Raw genomic sequence first — 25,003 nt, 5'->3', positions numbered from 1 at the left:
TATTACGAACATGCAAAGGAGCATTTCACTACTTGCTACCATTGCAGCCGGACGCAGAATTCGTTTTAGCTTTGGTAAATTCAAGAATATATTTCTAATATATTTCTTTAAAATTATATTTTACTTAGGACAAACAGTGTGTCTTAAAATATTTTAGGATTGTTTCCTAGCAACAGAAATCATATCGGTCTTCAATATCTTTTTAAAGGTAAGTTTTCTTTTCTTGTTTTCTTTCTTTAATGTTTCATATTAATGGCTAAAGTAATTTTGTTCTTTGTTTTGCAGGGATTCAGCACTTATGGTTCAGGAAAATGTTATTTTTTTATTAAACCTACTGGTTTATATAATTATTTTAATATTAAAGTTGTCAAAATGATTTTCAATAAAGATTAAATTAGTGAAGCATTCAAAATAACATCTTACTTGAAAATAATTTAATTTCAGCGGCAAAAAAGATAATAATTATAACATTGGAGACAAAATACCTTTCAGTCAGTAACAGTCTATTTAATATAATAAAATATTTATCTAATATGAAATAAGTTTGCATGCCCGATTAAAATAACACCATGAAATAATATCAGCTTTGCAAAAACCAGTGTGTAGCCATCTATCATCGGAGTCAGGGACATGCCCCTCCTTCTATTTTCAGCAATACATCTTTTTACAGATATCCTAAAGCCAGACGAATTGTTCACTTAGTAATCAACCATGAAACTGATATTATATTGTGCTGTAAGTTGTGTTTATATATAATTTGATTAATGAACAATTGTTAGAGAATGAACGTTATCAGTAACTTTCAATTTGCATTCAATAAACATGTAGTCATTAGAAATTGGTGAATTAAAAAAGTATATAAACTAATGTTTAGAACACACAAGTCTTTGTTTTTAAGTGGTCATTCCTGTTGTTTTCAAACAATATAATCACCACCTTATAACAAAACTTTGTGTTAAAAAGTTTGTCCAGAGTAATTCTCTCCTTAACTATGAAAGATGCTTCTTTCAAACTTCAAATTCTTTTAGAACACATTGAGGGGGAGTGCAGTACATATAAACAGTAACTATAGATCACCCAATTTTTATTATCTCCCTTATGTATGAAAGATTGTCCTGAGAATAACTTGGAAACTATATAAAGGATTGACTTTATACTTAACACATTTATTAAGGTCTTTGAGAGGAAGTGCAATAAATAAGAACCATAACTGTATGACCCTGTTTTTGAATTCCCCCGCAACCCCCCCCCCCTCCCCCCTCCCCATTCAGGAAGCATCCATTGGTGTTACCGACTGCCGTTGCCTTATAATAATTTCAGTTAGAAATGAGATAAGCAAACCAAACCAGCTAGATAGGAAGCATTTAAATCGAATAATGTTTTTGATTGTAGTTTAGGTAGCGTGTGTCAAAGTCATGCTTACTAAATATAGGAAATTGTGTTCGATCGATAATTTAGTTAGCAATGAAAAAATGCAACTAAACTCGGTATAACCGGTAGCTTTCATAATGTCCAAAATTAAGCTGCATGCAAGTGCTTTTTCTCTGCAGACAATGCATTTTTAAGGGTAAAACTTTATCATATATTATGGGGAATACCATTTACCTGAAATCTGCTTGTTCTGTTTGCTTCGTATATTGTTATTTATATTTCAGGTTATATTCTTAGCATGTGCTTTAACCTGTCTAACAGGACCTGAGAGTGTTGCAAATGCCAAGCCCATTCCAAGCGACACAGAATCGGGTAAAGGTTCATCAGACACGAACAAAGATAAATGTTCATCAGACTCAAAGAAAGATAAAGGTTCATCAGACTCAAAGAAAGATAAAGGTTCATCAGACTCAAAGAAAGATAAAAGTTCATCAGACTCAAAGAAAGATAAAGGTTCATCAGACTCAAAGAAAGATAAAGGTTCATCAGACTCAAAGAAAGATAAAGGTTCATCAGACTCAAAGAAAGATAAAAGTTCATCAGACTCGGAATCAGGTGGTAAGTGCATATTTTGAAAAATGTAATGGTAATATTAGCAGATATGAACTGTGTTGTGTTTGTTAGAAAGAATTAATTAAAATGCCTGATTGTTCAGAAAATGAAATTAGACACGTATGTTTCAGACATACATCATAAAATGATTTTCTGACACAAGGCAATTGAAAAGAATTTAAATGATAAGCAATATGTTGATTTCCACAGAGGGAAATGAATTTTTAGGTGAGCAGGTGAGATTTTTATGGAGAGAGAAGGAAAATAGTTGAGATTGTAACCATGGAGTTTTATTCTGGAGAAGGAAAATTAATTTAAGTTGTATGCTTTAAGTTTAATTCTGAAAAGGGAAGTGAATTAAGGTTGTTACCTTGTAAGGGGAGGTTACAGTCTAGTGTTATTCTGGAAAGTGAAAGAATTTTTGTTGTAACCTTTTGATTTTATATTGAAAAGGGAAGTAATTTTTGTTGTAACATTTTGATTTTATACTTCTGATTTTATATTGAAAAGGGAAGTAATTTTTGTTGTAACATTTTGATTTTATACTTCTGATTTTATATTGAAAAGGGAAGTAATTTTTGTTGTAACCTTTTGATTTTATATTGAAAAGGGAAGTAATTTTTGTTGTAACCTTTTGATTTTATATTGAAAATGAAAGAATTTTTGTTGTAACCTTCTGACTATATTGCAAAGGGAAGTAATTTTTGTTGTAACCTTGAGGATTTATTCTTATAGGGAAGTGGATTATTATGCTCCTTGATTGGGAAAGGGGTGTATATTGTGGCTGCTTCATCAGTCCAGCTGTGTATCTGTCCATCCATCATTTCTTGTCTGTAATATTTCTTAGAAACCACTCAGGTTGGAATAACGCATTACTTAATAAGAAGAGGAGATGGGCATAATTATAATCTTTATGTTCTGGTACAATGATTTTCCACTGATCTTGTCCAATGATTCATCAAGATAAGTGTTCTATAGAATCAGTAATTTTGCTGTGTGTGAAGTACTCATCAGCAATCACTCACTTGCATTGAGTAAAACATCATAGGAAGCTAAGCTTCACTCTCAAGAAATGCATTATATTATTTTTGTTTTTCTGTCTGATGTTTTTTTTTCACTGAGTTATTTCCCTTTGATTATTCAACAGTACTATATTCAACAGTAATGTAGTGCTTTCCTTGTCCAAAGTATTCTTTTGCAACCTCTATCTGATATTCAATGAAAATTCAGGCTACACTTCAAAGAGGAAAATTCACATATCTTGTTAGTGCTTTTCCAAACAGCTACTAGCCTGTTTTTTAAGAAACTTCTTTTTTGAAGCTTCACTGCAAGGATGAGGTATGTGCCCGGTCAGTGAATTCTGCTTTTATGCTTTTTTCTGCATACATCGGGGAACATTTATCAGTTTTGCCGATATTGCTTGCTTTGTAACCTTATGGAAGTGAATTATTAGTTTGTGTGTGAAGCTTCAATCCGAAAAGAAGTTTTGTTTTTCTCAACATGTTTTGGTAGCACTCACAATATAGCAGTTTGTCATGGGTATAAAAGATTCTTTAATAAACTGTTCAAATTTTGCAGAAGCGTCTAAACACCTGGGGACAAGGGGTTCTGGTCCTTTATTCTCTTTGTCAAACAGAAAGTGTGAAAAAAAAGAGAGAAATGTTTGATGCAGATGTCCTTTTATGATCCTCTATCAAGACTTTTCTTCAGATTGCTTTTTCATTACAAAGTAAATAACAGAGAACTTAATCAATTTTCCTTACACATTTATAGTGCAAACCTTTAGAATCTTCTTTTTAGAAACTTATCTTATTGTAATTATGCCCCCCTTCGAAGAAGGTGGGGTATATTGTTTTGCAGATGTCGGTCGGTCGGTAGGTCTGTTGGTCGGACGGTATGTCAGTCCGTATGTCAATTTAGATATGTCTCATTTTCTGTCCAGTTCGCCAGAAGAGCGCATGTTGTAAGAATTACTTACAATGGACTTTGAAATTAGAAATAATAATGGCAAGTTGTAAAAGCCCATCCGTCACGAGTCTGAATCGGTATAGCATTTTAAGTCTGTCTATACATCGATGGAGACAAGAGGAGACGTGCACCACTTTGAATCTCCCTGTTTTGTTCTTCCCCTTCCTATTTTCCCCGTATAGTCCCTTTCATTTATTCTCTATGATGAAATTTCATATATTCATATTTCACCTCTTACAAACTTACATTATTACAAAATATTTCTAACTAAGGAAATGCAGGGCACCTAGTCCCTTTCATCTCTTACTATCGCCCACCCCTTTTATGGTCTATGATAAAAAAAATTAATATTTATAAATTTCGCCCCTTACAAAATTACATTCTTACAAAATAATTCTAAGTACGAAAAGGCCGGGGACTTAGCTACTTTCATCTCTTACTATCTCCGATCTTCCCCGTATATTCGCCTATTCTATGATCTATGATAAAATTTCATATTTTTCGAATTTCGCCACTTACAAAATTACATTCTTACAAAATAATTCTAAGTACGAAAAGGCCGGGGACTTAGCTACTTTCATCTCTTACTATCTCCGATCTTCCCCGTATATTCGCCTATTCTATGATCTATGATAAAATTTCATATTTTTAAAATTTCGCCCCTTACAAAATTACATTCTTACAAAATAATTCTAAGTACGAAAAGGCCGGGGACTTAGCTACTTTCATCTCTTACTATCTCCGATCTTCCCCGTATATTCGCCTATTCTATGATCTATGATAAAATTTCATATTTTTAAAATTTCGCCCCTTACAAAATTACATTCTTACAAAATAATTCTAAGTACGAAAAGGCCGGGGATTTAGCTACTTTCATCTCTTACTATCTCCGATCTTCCCCGTATATTCTCCTATTCTATGATCTATGATAAAATTTCATATTTTTAAAATTTCGCCCCTTACAAAATTACATTCTTACAAAATAATTCTAAGTACGAAAAGGCCGGGGACTTAGCTACTTTCATCTCTTACTATCTCCGATCTTCCCCGTATATTCGCCTATTCTATGATCTATGATAAAATTTCATATTTTTAAAATTTCGCCACTTACAAAATTACATTCTTACAAAATTTTTATAAGTACGAAAAGGCCAGGGACTTAGCTCCTTTCATCTCTTACTATCTCCGATCTTCCGCGTATATTCGCCTATTTTATGATCTATAATAAAATTTCATTTTTTTTTACAAATTTCGCCACTTTCAAAATTACATTCTCACAGAATTATTCTAAGTACTATTCTATGATCTATGATAAAATTTCATATTTTTCAAATTTCGCCAATTACAAAATTACATTCTTACAAAATAATTCTAAGTACGAAAAGGCCAGGGACTTATTCTATCTCCGATCTTCCCCGTATGTTCGCCTACTGCTATGATCTATGATGAAATTTCATATCTTTCAAATTTCGCCACTTACAAAATTACATTCTTACAAAATTATTCTAAGTAGGAAAAGGCCGGGGACGTAGCTCCTTTCATCTCTTACTATCTCCGATCTTTCCCGTATATTCCCCTTCTTCTATTATCTAAGATAAAATGTGATATTTTTAAAATTTCGCCACTTACAAAATTACATTCTTACAAAATAATTACAAGTATGAAAAGACTGGGGTCTTGGTTCCTTTCATTGCTAACTATCTCCGATCTTCCCCGTATTCTCCTACTTCTATTATCTATGATAAAATTTCATAATTTTCTAATTTCCCAACTTACAAAATTACATTCTTACAAAACTATTCTAAGTACGAATAGGCCCGGGACTTAGCTCCTTTCATCTCTTACTATCTCCAATCTTCCGCATATGTTCTCCTACTTCTATGATCTATAATAAAATTTCATATTTTTACAAATTTCGCCACTTTCAAAATTACATTCTCACAAAATTATTCTAAGTACTATTCTATGATCTATGATAAAATTTCATGTTTTTCAAATTTCGCCAATTACAAAATTACATTCTTACAAAATAATTCTAAGTACGAAAAGGCCGGGGACTTATTCTATCTCCGATCTTCCCCGTATGTTCGCCTACTGCTATGATCTATGATGAAATTTCATATCTTTCAAATTTCGCCACTTACAAAATTACATTCTTACAAAATTATTCTAAGTAGGAAAAGGCCGGGGACGTAGCTCCTTTCATCTCTTACTATCTCCGATCTTCCCCGTATATTCCCCTTCTTCTATTATCTAAGATAAAATGTCATATTTTTAAAATTTCGCCACTTACAAAATTACATTCTTACAAAATAATTACAAGTATGAAAAGACTGGGGTCTTGGTTCCTTTCATTGCTAACTATCTCCGATCTTCCCCGTATTCTCCTACTTCTATGATCTATGATAAAATTTCATAATTTTCTAATTTCCCAACTTACAAAATTACATTCTTACAAAACTATTCTAAGTACGAATAGGCCCGGGACTTAGCTCCTTTCATCTCTTACTATCTCCAATCTTCCGCATATGTTCTCCTACTTCTATGATCTATAATAAAATTTCATATTTTTACAAATTTCGCCACTTTCAAAATTACATTCTCACAAAACTATTCTAAGTACTATTCTATGATCTATGATAAAATTTCATGTTTTTCAAATTTCGCCAGTTACAAAATTACATCCTTACAAAATTATTCTAAGTACGAAAAGGCCGGGGACTTATTCTATCTGCGATCTTCCCCGTATGTTCGCCTACTTCTATGATCTATGATAAAATTTCATATCTTTCAAATTTCGCCACTTACAAAATTACATTCTTACAAAATTATTCTAAGTAGGAAAAGGCCGGGGACGTAGCTCCATTCCTCTCTTACTATCTCCGATCTTCCCTGTATCTTTCCCTTCTATGATCTATGCTAAAAGTTCATATTTTTCAAATTTCACCACTTACAAAATTACATTCTTACAAAATAATTACAAGTACGAAGACTTAGCTTTACGAAAAGGCCGGGCTCCTTTCATCTCTTACTATCTCCGATCTTCCCCGTATGTTCGCCTACTTCTATGATCTATGATAAAATTTCATATTTTTCAAATTTCGCCACTTACAAAATTACATTCTTACAAAATAATTCTAAGTACGAAAAGGCCCGGGACTTAGCTCCTTTCATCTCTTACTATCTCTTATCTTCCGGCTTATGCTCCCCTACTTCTATGATCTATGATAAAATTTCATATTTTTTCCAATTTCGTCACTTACAAAATTACATTCTTACATAATAATTCTAAGTACGAAAAGGCCGGGGATTTAGCTCCTTTCATCTCTTACTATCTCTCATCTTCCCGCTATGTTCCCCTACTTCTATGATCTATAATAAAATTTCATATTTTTTTAATATCGCCACTTACAAAATTACATTCTTACAAAATAATTCCAAATACGAAAAGGCCGGGGTCTTAGCTCCTTTCGTCTCTTCTTATCTCCGATCTTCCCAGTATGTTCTCCTACTTCTATGATTTATGATAAAATTTCATATTTTTCGGATTTCGCCACTTACAAAATTACATTCTTACAAAATAATTCTAAGTACGAAAAGGCCGGGGATTTAGCTCCTTTCATCTCTTACTATCTCTCATCTTCCCGCTTATGTTCCCTTACTTCTATGATCTGTAATAAAATTTCATATTTATTGAATTTCGCCACTTACAAAATTACATTCTTACAAAATAATTCCAAGTACGAAAAGGCCGGGGTCTTAGCTCCTTTCATCTCTTACTATCTCCGATCTTCCCCGAATCTTCTCCTACTTCTATGATTTATGATAAAATTTCATATTTTTCGAATTTCGCCACTTACAAAATTACATTCTTACAAAATTATTCTAAGTACGAAAAGGCCGAGGACTTAGCTCCTTTCATCTCTTACTATCTCCGATCTTCCCTGTATCTTTCCCTTCTATGATCTATGCTAAAAGTTCATATTTTTCAAATTTCGCCACTTACAAAATTACATTCTTACAAAATAATTACAAGTACGAAGACTTAGCTTTACGAAAAGGCCGGGCTCCTTTCATCTCTTACTATTTCCGATCTTCCCCGTATGTTCGCCTACTTCTATGATTTATGATAAAATTTCATATTTTTCGAATTTCGCCACTTACAAAATTACATTCTTACAAAATAATTCTAAGTACGACAAGGCCGGGGACTTGGCTCCTTTCATCTCTTACTATCTCCGATCTTCCCCGTATATTCCCCTTCTTTTATAATCTAAGATAATATTTCGTATTTCTCAAATTTCGCCACTTACAAAATTACATTCTTACAAAATTATTCCAACCCAAACAAAATTTTTTTCTAATAAACACTATAAAAACACCTTATAAACACTGTCAAAACAGCTTTTTTGGTGTTTGTTAGTGTGTTCCATTAGTGATCCATTGAAACAATCAAGAAATGGTTGCAATGGATCGCTAACGGAATGTGTTCCATTAAATGGATCGCGATTTTGAAGTGAGTTATTAACTTTACAGAGCCATTCAGAAGGCTTTCTTAGATAATAGGAGACGGGGAATACACGGGGAAGATCGGAGAAAGTAAGAGATGAAAGGAGCTAAGTCCCGGGCCTTTTCGTACTTATTTTATTTTGTAAGAATGTAATTTTGTAAGTGGCGAAATTTGAAAAAATATGAAATTTTATCTTAGATCATAGAAGAAGGGGAACATAGGGGGAGGATCGGTGATAGTAAGAGATGAAAGGAGCCAAGTCCCCGGCCTTTTCTTACTTAGAATTATTTTGTAAGAATGTAATTTTGTAAGTGGTGAAATTAAAAAAATATGAAATTTTATCAGAGATCATAGAAGTAGGCGAATATACGGGGAAGATCGGCGATAGTAAGAGATGAAAGGAGCTAAGTACCCGGCCTTTTCGTACTTGGTGGTAATTTAAGAATGTAATTTTTTAAGTGGCGAAATTTGAAAAATATGAAATTTTATCTTAGATCATGGAAGAAGGGGAACATTCGCGGAAGATCGGCGATAGTAAGAGACGAAAGGAGCTAAATCCCCGGCCTTTTCGTATTTGGAATTATTTTGTAAGAATGTAATTTTGTAAGTGGTGAAATTTGAAAAAAAAATATGAAATTTTATCTTTGATGATAGAAGGAGAACATACGAGGATGTTCGGAGATTTTAAGTGATGCAATGGGCTACGTCCCCGGCCATATCTTACTCTTTTTTTTTTTTTTTTGTAAGCATGTAATTTTGTAAATGGCGAAATTTGAAAAATATGAAATTCGGGGAAGATAGGAGATTGTAAGCGATGAAAGGAGCTTAGTCCTCCGCCTATTCGTACTTAGAATTATTTTGTAAAAATGTATTTGTTTATTAGGCAAATTTGAAAAAAAAATGAAATTCTATAAGTGAAATATACAGGGAAGATAGAGCCGGAGTGGGCACTAGGCCCCACTCTTTTCAAGTCAAAGTTGGCAAGGGACACTAAACCCCGCTCTTTTCATGTCAAAGTTGTTAATATGTTTTGAAAGTTTGATGACTTTGAAAAATATCAAATTAATTCATAGCCTGTCCATAAAGCTTTAAAAATATTACAACTAATTCATAGCCTGTCCATAAAGCTTTAGAAATATTACAACTCGGGTACACATTGAAAGAGATGGTAAGTAATTCTTACAATATGTAGGTTCCTGGCAAACTGGACAGAAAATGGGTCATATATGTGTCAATTGGTCCATAGAATAATTTATTTCTGGATGATAACTCGAGAACGCTTGGGCCTAGGATCATGAAAGTTGATAGGGTGGTTGGTCATGACCAGCAAATGACCTCTATTGATTTTGAAATCTGTTGCTCAAAGGTCAAGGTCAAAGCAACCAGGAACAGTTAAATGGTATCTGGATGATAACCCAAGAACCCTTGGACCTAGGATCATGAAAGCTGATAGGAGGTTGGCCATGACCAGCAGATGACTCTATTGATTTTGAGGTCAGTTGCTCAAAGGTCACAGTGATCCTGAACATTTAAATGGTTTCCATATGATAACCCAAGAACACTTGAGCCTAGTATCATGAAAGTTAAGAGGGATGTTGGTCATGACCAGTAGATGACCCCTAATGATTTTTAGGTCAGTAAGTCAAAGGTCAAGGTCGCAGTGACCCGGAACAGTGAAACAGTCTCCGGATGATAACTAAAGAATGCTTGGGCATAGGATCACGAAAGTTGATAGAGAGTTTGCCCATGTACAGCAGATGAATCTATTGATTTTGAGGTCAGTAGGTCAAGTTCACAGTTTCCAGATGATAACTCAAGAATGCTGAAGGAAACATTGTGATATCATTCATAAATGGCTTTTCCAGAAGAATCTTAAATAACATATTTCTATAATACAGAATTGGACATGTGTAGCACAAGCCCTTGTAAGAATAATGGTACATGTGTAGAGGTTGGAGACAATTACACATGCAGTTGTAGTGATGGATTTAAAGGGAGGAACTGTGAAGGTATTTGTTCTGTTATATAATATTTTGTTGCTGACTGGGCCTTGATTCTTGATTTTGTTGTAAGAACTGTATATGACATCTTTACAGATGTGAACAGACTGACTTGATATTTACTTTGTTTCTGTCCTCATATAGTGTAAAGTAAGGATTGCAATTTTTTAATGAGAATATACCCTATTAACTTTAACCTATAAGTTGTACCACAGTGCCATCATTAAAACTGAATTGAACAGTATGTAGAATAAAATGTTTTATTTTGGACAACAAAAATAGATCTTATGAAGGAAATTGAACAAATGATGATGTGTTCAAAGTGTAAGAATCATAGTTTTATCTTAAGTAATCTTTTTCAGGATAAATTATTTACATTGTCATCTGACAATATAACTTTGAATGACATTTTAAAAGCTTTGGGCTTTGCCCCTCAATGATATGGTTCAAGCCTCACTTAGGGTGTTGAATTCTTCTATTCCAGAAGAATCCTTAAATAACATATTTCTATAATACAGAATTGGACATGTGTAGCACAAGCCCTTGTAAGAATAATGGTACATGTGTAGAGGTTGGAGACAATTACACATGCAGTTGTAGTGATGGATTTAAAGGGAGGAACTGTGAAGGTATTTGTGCTGTTATATAATATTTTGTTGCTGACTGGGCCTTGATTCTTGATTTTGTTGTAAGAATTGTATATGACATCTTTACAGATGTGAACAGACTGACTCGATATTTACTTTGTTTCTGTTCTCATATAGTGTAAAGTAAGGATTGCATTTTTTTAATGAGAATATACCCTATTAACTTAAACGTAGAAGTTATACCACAGTGCCGTTATTAAAACTGAATTGAACAGTATGTATAATAAAATGTTTTATTTTGGACAACAAAAATAGATCTTATGAAGGAAATTGAATAATCCTCTTCAGGATAAATTATTCACATTGTCATCTGACAATATAACTTTGAAACTGAATGGCATTTTAAAAGCTTAGGATTTTGCCCCTCATTGATGTGGGTTCGAGCATCATTTGGGATGTTGAATTCTCCATGTGAGGAAGCCATCCAGCTGGCTTACGAAAGGTCGGTGGTTTTACCCAGGTTCCCGCTCGTGATGAAATAATGCAGCTGAACCATGTTTGCAGGATAGATATGTCATTATTTACAGATTTTGAAGCAGTTGGACCATGTCCAGAAGAAGGATGGGTCTTTTTCAGTGGTAGCTGTTATTATCTTAGTGACAGGGGGCTAGATTGGCTATCAGCTGTTGTATGTTATCATTTTTCACATAATATTATATACTTAACAAGTTAAAAGCATAAAATTCTATCTAATTAAATGACACATAATAGTCTCTAAATTTTGTGTTTTTATTAGCTCACCTGAGCAATGCTCAATGCTCAGTTGAGTTATTGTGATCGCTTGATGTCCGGTGTCCGGCGTCTGTTGTCTGTCATCTGTAAACATTAAGCTTGTGTATGCGATAGAGGCTGTATTTTTCAATTGATCTTCATGAAATTTGGTCAGAATGATTTCCTTGATGACATCTAGGCCAAGTTCATGGGTCATCGGGGGTAAAAAACTAGGCCACTAGATCAAATCAAAGAAAAACCTTGTGTATGCGATAGATGATGTACAGTCGAGACTGTTTTAAGAGACCGACTTTGGGAAGCAGCGAAAAAGGTCACATATGACAGGGAGTCTCTTAAAACAGTCTCACTTAACAGGATGACGCTGGTTTCATATATTTTTCCAATTAAAGTACATGAATATCGGATACTTACATATTGGCCTTTTTTAAGGTAGGAGTGGAAAATGATTAAGTACTATTTCTTTAATTGCATATTGATAAAATATAAATTTCAAATAATTTGCATCATTCGTGTGATGTTGATAAACAAATTTAAGCTCATGATCTGGCAAGAAAATAAAGGGGAGCAGTAAAAATAAAATGTTCCATTTGAACTATTTACACACTGAGGTTTATGATATTTATATTTTTGTGTACTAATTGTTCAATTTACATTAATTCGATTATTGACTGCATCTTAATCTGTGTTAACTTCGTCGTTTCCCGTTAAATATACCGCCATATTTTTGTTTCACCAGGAAAAAAAAGTTAATTTTTGCACCGACTCCGAAATTTTTCAGCGACTTTATACGCTGGTTTTCCCTAATCGAGTAATTCAAGTGCCTTAACACGCTGTTCTAAAGTGGAAAACAGTTTTTTTTTATGCTTTTTCAAACAGCCATTTTTTTTTAAACAAATAAGTTCTCGTCTCAAACAACTTCACGCGAGATAAAGAACGGTAACTCTATCGTGTAAAATCTTGCGAGGAGCGTCTCAAAGTCGCTGAAAACGTCTAAATATCGATTCGGGAGCCTGATTTCACAGTCGCTTGTGCGTAAGGCAGGGGGTTGCTTAATTCAGACTCTTTTAATAGTAAATTGCGCCCGGAGCATAAAATAGGGTCGCATATGACAGGGAGTCGCTAAATTCAGGGGGTCGTTAAGGCAGTCTCGACTGTATTTTTCAATTGATCTTCATGAGATTTGGTCAGAATAATTTCCTTGATAAAATCTAGGTCAGCATTGAATATGGGTAATCTTGGGTCAAAAACTAGGACACTAGGTCAAATCAAGGAAAAACTTTGTGTATGCAATAGGGACTTCATTTTACATCAGATCTCATGAAATTTGATCAGAATGTTGGTCTAGATGAAATCTAGGTCATGTTTGAATATGGGTCATCTAAGGTCAAAAACTAGGTTACTCGGTCAAATTAAAGGAAAACCTTGTGTTTATAAAAGGGGCTGCATTTTACACTGGATATTCATGAAATGTAGTTCGAATGATTGCCTTGATAAAATCTAGGTCAAGTTTGAAAATGGGTCATCAGGGGTCTCAAACTAGGTCACTAGGTTAAATACTAGTATGCGATAGAAGTTGTATTTTTCAATTGATCTTCATGAAATTTAGAAGGAATGATTTCCTAGATCAAATCTAGGTCAAGTTTGAATATTTGTCATCTGGGATTAAAAGCAAGATCACTAGCTCAAACAAAAAAAAATACATTGTGTATGCATTAATATGGTGGCATATTTCTGCATACGATAATCATAAAGTTTTCATGAAAAGTTTATTAACTTTCGCGAAAAAACAATACTTTTTGCGAAAATTTGAACAAACTTTCGTGAAAGTAGGAGAAAGTTTTCGTGAAAGTTTTATCTGGTTAACGAGACAATATGTCAAAGTAGTGCCCTGAACTGCATAAAGATAACCCAATAGTCCCCTCTACGGAATGAAGTGTGTTATATCCATCTCAATCCCCGACCACCACCCCTAAGAGTGTCTTGAACTTATAGATGTTTAATTATAACATTCAGATGGGTTTCAAAATCAACGTATTTTTTAACTCCCTTTATTATTTCTCTTCATTCCGTATTTGTTATCGTATGCAGTAGTTGGCACAATCGTGAATTTTTTCCTCTTAGAACAAGAGATTCTTTTCGTGAAAAGTTTGTAAAGTTTCGTGAAAGCTCTATATATTTTCGTGGTTATCGTATGCAGAAATATGCCACCATACATTAAGGACTGCATTTTACACCAGATATTCGTGAAATCTGATCAGAATGTTTGTCTGGATAAAATCTTGGTCAAGATTAGATATTGGTTATCTAAGGTCAAAAACTATGTCACTCGGTCAAATTAAAGAAAAACCTTGTGTACCTAATAGGGGCTACATATTACAGTTGATATTCATAAAATTTGGTCAGTTTTGAAAATGGGTCATCAGGGGTCTAAATAAAACAAGGCCACTAGGTCAAATCAAATAAAAACTTTGTGTATGCAACAGGATCTGCATTTTACGCCTGATCATCATGAAATTCAACCAGGTTGTTTGTCTGGATGAGATCTAGGTCAGTTTCAGATTTTGGTCAACTGGTGTTAAAAACTAAGTCACTAGGTCAAATCAAAGAAAAGCCTTTTTGTACGCAATAGGGGCTGCATTTTACACTGGATATTCATAAATCTAGTCAGAATGGCTGCCGTGATGAAATCTAAAAATAAAAATAGAAAAATAGGTCACTAGGTCAAATCAAAGAAAATATTTGTTTACTCGCAAGAGACCACAGTTTGGTCTAATCTTCATGAAAATTGGTCAGAATATTCGTTTTCGTGATATCACTAGGTCATTCCCGTTTTGGACTTTAATATTCATTAACCTGACAAGGCTGTTGAATAGTCGAGTGTTGCTGTCCTCTGATAGCTCTTGTTTGAATAGTCTGTTCTAATTTTTTTTTATCATTATAGAATCTAAATGTATTACACCTATGAAAGAAAAATAAAATGAAATGACATTTTATTGCATACTGCAGTACATACATTCTTGCGTTCCTTTCCATGAGTGGTGGTGGGCATATAATTTTGGTCTTGTCTGTGCATCCATCTATGTGTTTGTCCATCCTAAGTTTGTGATGCGCCTAACTCAAAAAGAATTTAATAAAAATTCAGGGTTGCCATTTACCTTGAAAAGTCGAGGAAATCTTTTTTTCAAGGTCAGTGAATTGTCACAGAAATCTTGATAATGATCGGTGAAAAATGAAATTTTAGAAAAGTCAGGGAAAAATGAAATTCTGGGTTGATGTTTAGGACGTCCAATACCTATCACAGTTTTCAAGCAGTATTTATCCTACATTTTGTGTGAATGTGTAAAAACATAATTTAAATGGAATCAATTTTCTTTTTTATGTTAACTTTTGGAATTTTGAAAACTGAAAGGCTCTGAAACCCTTGCCTCCAAAGCATAAGTATAGAATGATAGATCGGATTGCTGTAGAGGACGAGGAGGTCTAAAAATAGGATAGTGTTGGTCAGTGAAAAGTATGGTTTAGTCAGGAAAATGTCAGTGAAATGTCAGGGCATTTCATTCCCCCAATTAATTGGCAACCCTGAAATTGATGAAACCTTGCATGATTCTTTCTCAAGCTATGAACATTTGCACCTTCTATTTTTCTTCCGGTTTTGCCCCCTTCTTCAGAGTTATTGCCCCTGAAATAGTAAAAAAAATTATATTTTCACCTTGTGACGCACCTGGTTCTAAAAATATTTGATATAGATTGATGAAGCCTTGCAGGATTCTTCATCTTGATATGAACTTATGCACTTTCTATTTATTATCCGGCTCCATCCCCCATTTTCCTGAGTTATGGCAGTCAAAAATGCACACTTTAACCTTGTGACATGCCTACCTCAAAAAAGTATTTCATAGAAATTGATGGAACCTTGCTTGAGCCTTTATTGTGATATGAACATGCACACCTCCTATTTTTGTCTGGCTCCGACCCCTTTTTCCTTAGTTATGGCCCCTGAAATAGTCATAAATGCACATTTTCACCTTTTGAAGTGCCTAGCTCAAAAATGTTTCATATAAATTAATTAAACCTTGCATGAGTCTTTATCATGAATTGAAGTTGTGCACCTCCTATTTTTCGTCCGGCTCCATCTCCTTTTTCCTGCATTATGGCCCCTGAAATAGTAAAAAATGCACATTTTCACTTTGTCACGCGCCTACCTCAAAAAGTATTTGCTATAAATTGATGAAACCTTGCACATGTCTTTATGAAATGAACATGCAAACCTCCCATTTTTCGACTGCCTCCACCCCCTATTTCCAGAGTTATGGCCCCTGAAATAGTCAAATATGCACAATTTCACCTTTTGACGCGCCTAGCTCAAAAAGTTTTTGATATTAAATGATGAAACCATGCATGAATCTTTACCATGTAATAAACTTGTGCACCTCTTATTATGTCTCCCCCAGGAGACATATTGTTTTTGCCCTGTCCGTCCGTCCGTCCTTCCGTCCGTCCGTCCGTACGTCACACTTCATTTCCGAGCAATAACTGGAGAACCATTTGACCTAGAACCTTCAAACTTCATAGGGTTGTAGGGCTGCTGGAGTAGACGACCCCTATTGTTTTTGGGGTCACTCCGTCAAAGGTCAAGGTCACAGGGGCCTGAACATTGAAAACCATTTCCGATCAATAACTAGAGAACCACTTGACCCAGAATGTTGAAACTTCATAGGATGATTGGTCATGAAGAGTAGATGACCCCTTTTGATTTTGGGGTCACTCCGTCAAAGGTCAAGGTCACAGGGGCCTGAACATTGAAAACCATTTCCGATCAATAACTAGAGAACCACCTGACCCAGAATGTTGAAACTTCATAGGATGATTGGTCATGAAGAGTAGATGACCCCTATTGATTTTGGGGTCACTCCGTCAAAGGCCAAGGTCACAGGGGCCTGAACATTGAAAACCATTTCCGATCAATAACTAGAGAACCACTTGACCCAGAATGTTGAAACTTCATAGGATGATTGATCATGAAGAGTAGATGACCCCTATTAATTTTGGGGTCACTCCGTCAAAGGTCAAGGTCACAGGGGCCTGAACATTGAAAACCATTTCCGATCAATAACTAGAGAACCACCTGACCCAGAATGTTGAAACTTCATAGGATGAGTGATCATGAAGAGTAGATGACCCCTATTGATTTTGGGGTCACTCCGTCAAAGGTCAAGGTCACAGGGGCCTGAACATCGAAAACCATTTCCGATCAATAACTAGAGAACCACTTGACCCAGAATGTTGAAACTTCATAGGATGATTTGTCATGAAGAGTAGATGACCCTATTGATTTTGGGGTCACTCCGTCAAAGGTCAAGGTCACAGGGGCCTGAACATTGAAAACCATTTCCGATCAATAACTAAAGAACCACTTCACCCAGAATGTTGAAACTTCATAGGATGATTGGTCATGCAGAGTAGATGACCCCTATTGATTTTGGGGTCACTCCGTCAAAGGTCAAGGTAACAGGGGCCTGAACATTGAAAACCATTTCTGATCAATAACTAGAGAACCACTTGACCCAGAATGATGAAACTTCATAGGATGATTGGTCATGCAGAGTGGATGACCCCTAACAATTTTTGGGTCACTCTGTGAAAGGTCAAGGTCACAGGGGCCAGAACATTGAAAACAATTTCCGGTCAGTAACTTGAGAACCACTTGACCCAGAATGATGAAACTTCATAGGATGATTGGTCATGCAGAGTAGATGACCCCTAACGATTTCAGGGTCACTCTGTTAAAGGTCAAGGCCACAGGGGCCTGAACATGGAAAACCATTTCCAGTCAATAACTTGAGAACCTCTCTACCCAGAATGTTGAAACTTCATAGGATGATTGTTTATGCAGAGTAAATGACACCTATTGTTTTTGGGGTCACTCCGTTAATGGTCAAGGTCACAGGGGCCTGAACATTGATAACCAGTTCCGATCAATAACTTGAGAACCACTTGACCCAGAATGTTGAAACTTCATAGGATGATTGAATATGCAGAGTAGATGACCCCTATTGATTTTGGGGTCAGTCTATTAAAGGTCAAGGTCACAGTGGCCTGTTCATGTAAAATCATTTTTTGGAAATAACTTGAGAATCACTTGACCTACAATGTTGAAACTTAATAGGATGATTGGACATGCAGACTAGATGACCCCTATTTATTTTTAGGTCACTTGATCAAAGGTCACGGTCACAGGAGCCTGAACAGTGACTTGAGAACCACTAGGCCAAGAGTGTTGAAATTTAGCGGGATGACTGGACATGCCAAGTAGATGACCCCTATTGCAGCCAACCATCAGTGTCTCTTTGACTTTCACTCCTGACTCCTATTGACTTCTTGCCTATAGGACTTTGCATTGGGGGAGACATGCGCTTTTTTACAAAAGCATTTTCTAGTTTTAAGTTTGGCTTCATTCCCTATTTTTAAAGTTATAGCCCCTGAAATAGTCAAAACTGCACATTTTCACCTAATGACGTTGCTAACTCAAAAAGTATTTGATGTAAATTCATGACTCTTTGCATGAGTCTTTATCATGATGTGACCTTGAAAGCTTGGCATCCTTCTTGAGAAATTTAATGCTTTTTTCAGAGTTATGGCCCTTGAAATAGCCAAAATAGTCGAGTTTTGTTTGTAATGCTCATAAGTCAAAAAGTATATGACTTAGAATAATGAATCCTTTATATAAAATGTTTGTTGAGGCTATACCCACTTAAGACTGCAAGCATTTGAATTATTGCCTCTTACTTGTGACAGATATACCAGTGTGGTCACACCCTGTGTCCTACAGACCCATTCTTGTTTCAAGAATTAAATATTTTGATAGAATTCAGTCAATGTATTGTACACATGTGCAAATGAAATAAGTTATGATTGTATCTAATGCTTGGCTAGAGAAATCTATTGAGCAGACGCAGCTGATGGGACTTCAGATACCACTGTTATAGCTTTATGAATCATAGCATATAAAAATTGGCTCCCTCTCTTTGATGGAGCCAAGTTTAAGAGTCAATTACATTTCAGAGGCGGTGCCTAAAACAAGAACTATATGAGAAAAGTAAACAAAGATAGAGGTTGTGTTTTTTTTACTTCGAAGAAATTTAAGACCTTCTTTATAAAATTGGACAACGTAGTTCCACTCAGAATGGTTATAATTGTTATGTATGCAGATCAATTTGCAGTGTGAAGGCATTACTTGAAGTGAGAACTTCTGAATGTTGGGTTATAGGACCAGTTCACCGAAAGTGGACATCTGTCTATATATTGTGCCCTTATTATATCTCCCACCACACACTGGTGAGGCAGACATATTGATTTATTCCTGTCAGTCTGTCACAAATCTTGTCCGCACTCTTAGTCGAACATTTCTCATCTGATCATTATCAAACTTGAACAAAATGTGTTTCCCAATAAGTCCTCGGCCAAGTTGGATAACTAGCCAAATCGGTCCAGGCACTTTTGAATTATGGTCCATGAATTACTGACTCGAACCATTCATCCAAACCATCTAGACCTACCAAAAATTACTGATCGGAACCACCAAACCACTTTGAATCACTAAATGATTAGGCAGTTGTTGGAGTCATGTGCTTTCTCAAAAGCAGCTCAAGTTTACATTTATTAGAGATTTCAGTGATGTCGTTATATCTTGCTAGCAAAAATATCTTTTATAACTTAAACCTATTTGATTTTTGACGAGTTTCATCTGTTTATATGCATTTTTTCCAAGAGGAGGAGCCACTGCTGCAAAGGCATTGCTAAGAATTAGAGATGGAGCCAGCGCACATTTGATTTCAGAGTGTTAATGTGAGGAGAATTGTCCATTTCAAAAGAGTTTTCAAGGCCTTCTAACTCTGGAATTAAACTGAGTTGTGTAACCTATGTGGCAATTAGTATGATAACAAACTTGAAAGTACTCTTTTATTTTCAAAAGTCATTTTGTTGCTTTTAGATTAAATTGCTAAAAGTCTTATTGATGGACTCGTAAATAGCCTAATTTTTATTAGCAGTTACTATATTACGGCTATGATATTATATGGCTATGATATTACAATGTATGATCCACATGTTCTAAAGATAATATTCAAAATAATCATGTGTCCAAGATATTTTCAATGGAAGGGACACAGTTTTGTTTTTGTCTGTGTCCATTTGTCTGGTGTTCTATAGACATGACTATTTATACAAAAGTCATATTGAAATCTTTGTTTTCTCATAGATGCTTTCCTCTAATAACTCATTAACATCAGTGTTCAATTGTTAAATGTCCAGTTTTGGTTTGAGCTGCTACTATCTCCCAACTTTCAAAAGTCCTTGCATCAAGAACTACTTTCAATCTGCAGATCAACCTGCATACGAAAAATGTAATAATTTCTAATGGAACTACATTGCCTGTCTTAAATTTGTTACAGAACGTAAATCATCAACACATCCTCTTTTTTTTGTGCAGTTCCTGTCATCATTAGCACCACATGGAAGTATAATTGGCTCTTTTTTCATCTCATTTGAAAAGAGAGAGAGAGAGAGAGTCAGTGTTGACAGGCCATGTGAATGGTATTCACCGCAGAGCTTCAGACATTGAAATGAAAATTTATCTGAATAGGAAAATTGCATTGAGAAAAAACAATACAAATGACATAAAATCATGAAATGAATAATATGCAATTTTCAAAGATAATCAAACTTATCACTTTATTATTATCAGGCTGCCTGCAATGAAACAGGTGGATATCTTGCAGAGATCCAGAGTCAACAAGAAGCGGATTTTACCTTTATGATAGCTAATAAATGTAAGTAAGACAGTCTAATTGCTGTTATAAATAGTATTTGCCACAGCTATCATTTGGTTGGGAATGTATTATAAAAGACTGGGGATGGTTGTAGGAGGTAAATAAGTTTTACTGTTGAGCTGGGACATGCAATGAGTGTATCTCAGTTTATGAGCCTTCTTTGATCTGTGGATGTATACATACAAAATATAAAAATCTAGGTTTTAAATACTGACAGAAATCAAAGTTGGTTCTGTTAAATGACTTTGTGTTTATAGCGCTTTATATGCTTGGTTTTAGCTCACCTGAGCGTAAAATTCCCATGGTAAGGTTATTATGACTCTGTACCACAAGTGTAAACTATCGGAGTTGTAAAACTCCAGGGAACACCTTCATCCATTATGATGTTCTTTTGATCAGATATACATTGTTATATATAGATCTTTCCTAAAAAGCAGAGTGAGCACAAACAACAATAACATAGTTTGATAATAGAAAAATATGAAAACAGTCGAGTGCAGTTGATATCTAAATTTGATTTAAAAGTAAAATATCTGTTTTCTCATAATTACTGCAATAATGATAAGCAATACAATTATATAATTTTGTAAATTATAAGTTTATTATCTGATTGAATTTTGAAGATGACGATATTTGGATTGGACTGAATGATATACAGAATGAGGGCGACTTTGTATGGCATTATTCAGGGGAACCAGTGTCTTTCCTTTCGTTGTTTGCTCCTTCCTACACTCCGACTGATCATGACTGTGTTTACTCCTTTATCTTTAATTACCACTATTGGTTCGAGGATGACTGTAACAAGCAATTTGTATACATGTGTGAAAAGGATGCTACTTGTGAGTCCTAGAAATGTTTTAACCTTGTGAATTAGTTTTATAGGTAACTTATTTTGTCATGCCAGACCTGTCAGTTGTTTTTGTTTTTGAAGGTGGTCAAAATAGCCAACTGATTCAACAAAACCAGATGCAGTACATATATATATATATATTCATACAGTCTGTTTAAAACATAGTTTCTTACTTTCATTTTAACATTAGCTGTGTGCTAAAATTGTAAATCATCCTAAAATTATTTACATGTATGTTTATTATATACATAAAGAAATTAGTAACTTTTGAAATGGGTTCTAACTATTTTCTTTACAGATAATTAGCAGAGGAAGATAACTTTTGAGGACGAAAATGGGAGCATCTGGAAGTATTTCACAATATGTCAGTGGACTGAAGCATTTTTCTGACATTTTGTCAATATACTTAACATCTTTGTTGAAAGTTGCTTTGTATTCTGTTTAATTCTAAAAAACATATTCAGTTGTTTTGTCCAAATTCTCAATAATAAAAGCATTAAAGAATAAAAATGTTTGCCGTCTGTTTTGAATATATGTTATTTTAGATAAATAAAAGGAAAGAGACAAATATTTACTTTGCTTGAAACAATTATGCCAAAGGTTCAGAAGTTGGCCATTATTGTTTTTGGTGGCCAGTGTGAGCCCTGAGTATGTCAGTCAAGCCAGATTGAACCATGAATGGCAATCAACTGTTATTGAATCAAATATGTCAGTCAAGTCAGATTAAACCATGTATGACAATCAAGTATTACTGAATCCAGTATGTCAGTCAAGCCATATTGAGCAATGTATGACAATCAACTAGAACTGAATTCAGTATGTCAGTCAAGCCACTTTGAACCATGTATGGCAATCAACACTTATTAAATCAGGTATGCCAGTCAAGCCATACTGAACCATGTGTGATAATCAACTCTTACTGAAACCATTATGCCAGTCAAATGAGACTGAACTATGAATCAACTAGTTTGGAATTCAGTATGTCAGTAAAGCCACATTGAACCATGTATGGCAGTCTACCCTTATTTAAATCCAATATGTCAGTCAAGCCAGATTGAACAATGTATGACAATTAACTCTCATTGAATCCAGTATATCAGTCTAGCCATAATGAACCATGCATGACAGTCAACTAGTATTGCATTCAGTATGCAAGTCAAACCACCTTGAATCATATATGACAATCAACAAGTATTGAATTTGGTATGTCAGTCAAGCCACCTTGCACCATGTATGGCAATCTACTCTTATTGAAACCAGTGTCAGTCAAGCCATATTGAACCATGTAACGGATCTACTCTTATTGAATCCAATATGTCGACCAAGACTGATGGAATTATGTATGACAATCATCTCTTACTGAATTTAGTAAGTCAGTCAAGCCGTTTTGAACCATATATGGCCATCTACACTTACTGAATCCAGTATGTCAGTCGAGTCATATTGAACTATGAAAGGGAATCTACTCTTATTGAATCCAATATACCAGTCAAGCCAGATTAAACCATGTATGGCAATCTACTCTTATTGAATCCAGTATGTCAGTCAAGCCACACTGAACCATGTGTGGCAATCAACCCTCATTGAATCAAGTATTTCAGTCAAGCCATATTGAACCGTGAAAGGAAATCTACTCTTATTGAATCCAGTAAGTCAGTCAAGCAAAACTGAGCTATGTATGACAATCAAATGGTATTGAATCCAGTATGTCAGTCAAGCCAGACTGAACCATGTATGGCAATCTACTCTTTCTGAATTCGGTATGTCAGCCAAGCCATATATTGAACCATGTACAGCAATCTATGCTTATTGAATCCAAAATGTCAGTCAAGCCAGACTGAACCATAAATGAAAATGAATTCGTATTGAATCCAGTATGGCAGTCAAGCCACATTGAACCATGTTGTCTTATAAGTACCTGCCGTTCTTCGGCGCATTTCCGTTTCCGAGAATGAATAAAATTCATAAATATAGTTACACATGTATGACACTCACCTTTTCATGTTTTACAAGGGATGGCAATGAATATTCGTACACAAAAAATTCTTACCAGGTAAAGTTATGTCAAAATACATCTAAAAATTGGATGTACCATCCAGGTTGTACCACAGAAAAGTGGTCTCGGTTTTTCCCTACGGCCAATAATAAAAAAGTTTCAAAATAAGCTATTTATAGTAACAAATAAGGGAAGTAATACAAAAAAAAATTATTGTAAGAGAACAAAAAAGGGCTCTGCCAAATAAAAACAAGAGCACTGCAATGCAGAGCAATATACACAAAGCAAAGTCATATATGACCTTTGACCCCTAAGTGTGACCTTGACCTTGAAGCGAGTCATCCAAAACATGCACTCTGCAAGTCGCTTCAGTCAGGTGAACATTTGTGCCAAGTTTCTTTGAAATCCTTCAAGCAGTTCAAGAGTTACAGAGCGGACACAGCAAAGTCATATATGACCTTTCACTCCTAAGTGTGACCTTGACTTTGAAGCTAGTCAGCCGAAACAAGCGCTCTGCACGTCTTCTCAGTGTGGTGAACATTTGTGCGAAGTTTCTTTGAAATCCTTCAAGCAGTTCAAGAGTTACATAGCGGACACGAAACACACTCATATGACCTTTCACCCCTAAGTGTGACCTTGACCTTGAAGCTAGTCATCCGAAACAAGCGCTCTGCACGTCGTCTCCATGTGGTGAACATTTGTGTCAAGTTTCTTTGAAATCCTTCAAGGGGTTCAAGAGTTACAGAGCGGACACGAAATTGCTAACGGACGGACAGACGGACACCGGCGTCATAACATAATACGTCCCTTTGGACGTATAAAAAGTTACTAAATAAGCTATTTATAGTAACATAAAAGGAAAGTTATAAAAAAAATATTGTAAGCGAACAAAAGAAGGATCTGCCAAATAAAAACAAGAGCACTGCAATGCAACGCAAAAAAAGAATCTGGATCTTTTGGTGATACAAGTTGTGTGCAAGTCTGGTTAAAATGAAATCATAAATGAAGCTGCTATTGTGCAGGCAAGATCAAAATAGCCAATTTTGGCCCTTTCAGGGACCATAACTCTGGAACCCATTATGGGATCTGGCCGGTTCGAGAAAGGAACCAAGATCTTATGGTGACACAAGTTTTGTGCAAGTTTGGTTAAAATCAAATCATAAATGAAGCTGCTATTGTGCAGACAAGGTCAAAACAGCAAAATTTGACCCCTTCAGGGGCCAAAACTCTGGAACCCATAATGGAATCTTGCGAGTTCTAGAAAGAAACTAAGATCTTATTGTGATACAAGTTGTGTGCAAGTTTGGTAAAAATCAAATCAAAAATAAAGCTGCTATTGTGCAGACAAGGTCAAAATAGCTAATTTTGGCCCTTTCAGGGGCCATAACTCTGGAACCCATAAAAGGATCTGGCCAGTTCAAGAAAGGAACCGAGATCTTATGGTGATACAAGTTGTGTGCAAGTTTGGTTAAAATAAAATCATAAATGA

The 25,003-nt window shown here is 35.1% G+C and overlaps 1 protein-coding gene across 3 annotated transcripts; it reads left to right on the top strand.

Moving 5' to 3' along the window:
• LOC123528815 (neurocan core protein-like) lies at positions 1-22,032 on the top strand. 3 transcript variants are annotated; one of them, XM_053521727.1, is made up of 9 exons: positions 1-208; positions 653-735; positions 1,656-1,989; positions 10,360-10,470; positions 10,980-11,090; positions 11,636-11,736; positions 20,584-20,668; positions 21,292-21,507; positions 21,817-22,032. In XM_053521727.1, exons 2-9 carry the CDS (start codon positions 712-714, stop codon positions 21,822-21,824), a joined length of 990 nt encoding a protein of 329 aa, XP_053377702.1. In that variant the 5' UTR covers positions 1-208; positions 653-711; the 3' UTR covers positions 21,825-22,032. The 3 variants fall into 3 exon arrangements, with proteins under 3 accessions (XP_053377702.1, XP_053377701.1, XP_053377703.1); XM_053521726.1 differs by having other exon boundaries at positions 2-208; positions 671-735; XM_053521728.1 differs by having other exon boundaries at positions 8-74; positions 671-735.
• Positions 22,033-25,003: the final 2,971 nt, after the last annotated feature.

Source organism: Mercenaria mercenaria, chromosome 13, assembly GCF_021730395.1.
Source record: "Mercenaria mercenaria strain notata chromosome 13, MADL_Memer_1, whole genome shotgun sequence".
NCBI lineage: Eukaryota > Metazoa > Mollusca > Bivalvia > Venerida > Veneridae > Mercenaria > Mercenaria mercenaria.
The sequence above is the reverse complement of the archived record's forward strand: the minus strand, read 5'-3'. Positions and strand labels throughout refer to the sequence as shown.

Excerpts from the sequence above, each read along its gene's own strand:
- LOC123528815 (XM_053521727.1), top strand. The coding sequence starts at position 712 with ATGAAACTGATATTATATTGTGCT. Across the intron at positions 10,471-10,979 it reads TAAAGGGAGGAACTGTGAAG|AATTGGACATGTGTAGCACA; the intron begins GTATTTGTTCTG and ends TCTATAATACAG. Across the intron at positions 11,091-11,635 it reads TAAAGGGAGGAACTGTGAAG|ATTTTGAAGCAGTTGGACCA; the intron begins GTATTTGTGCTG and ends CATTATTTACAG.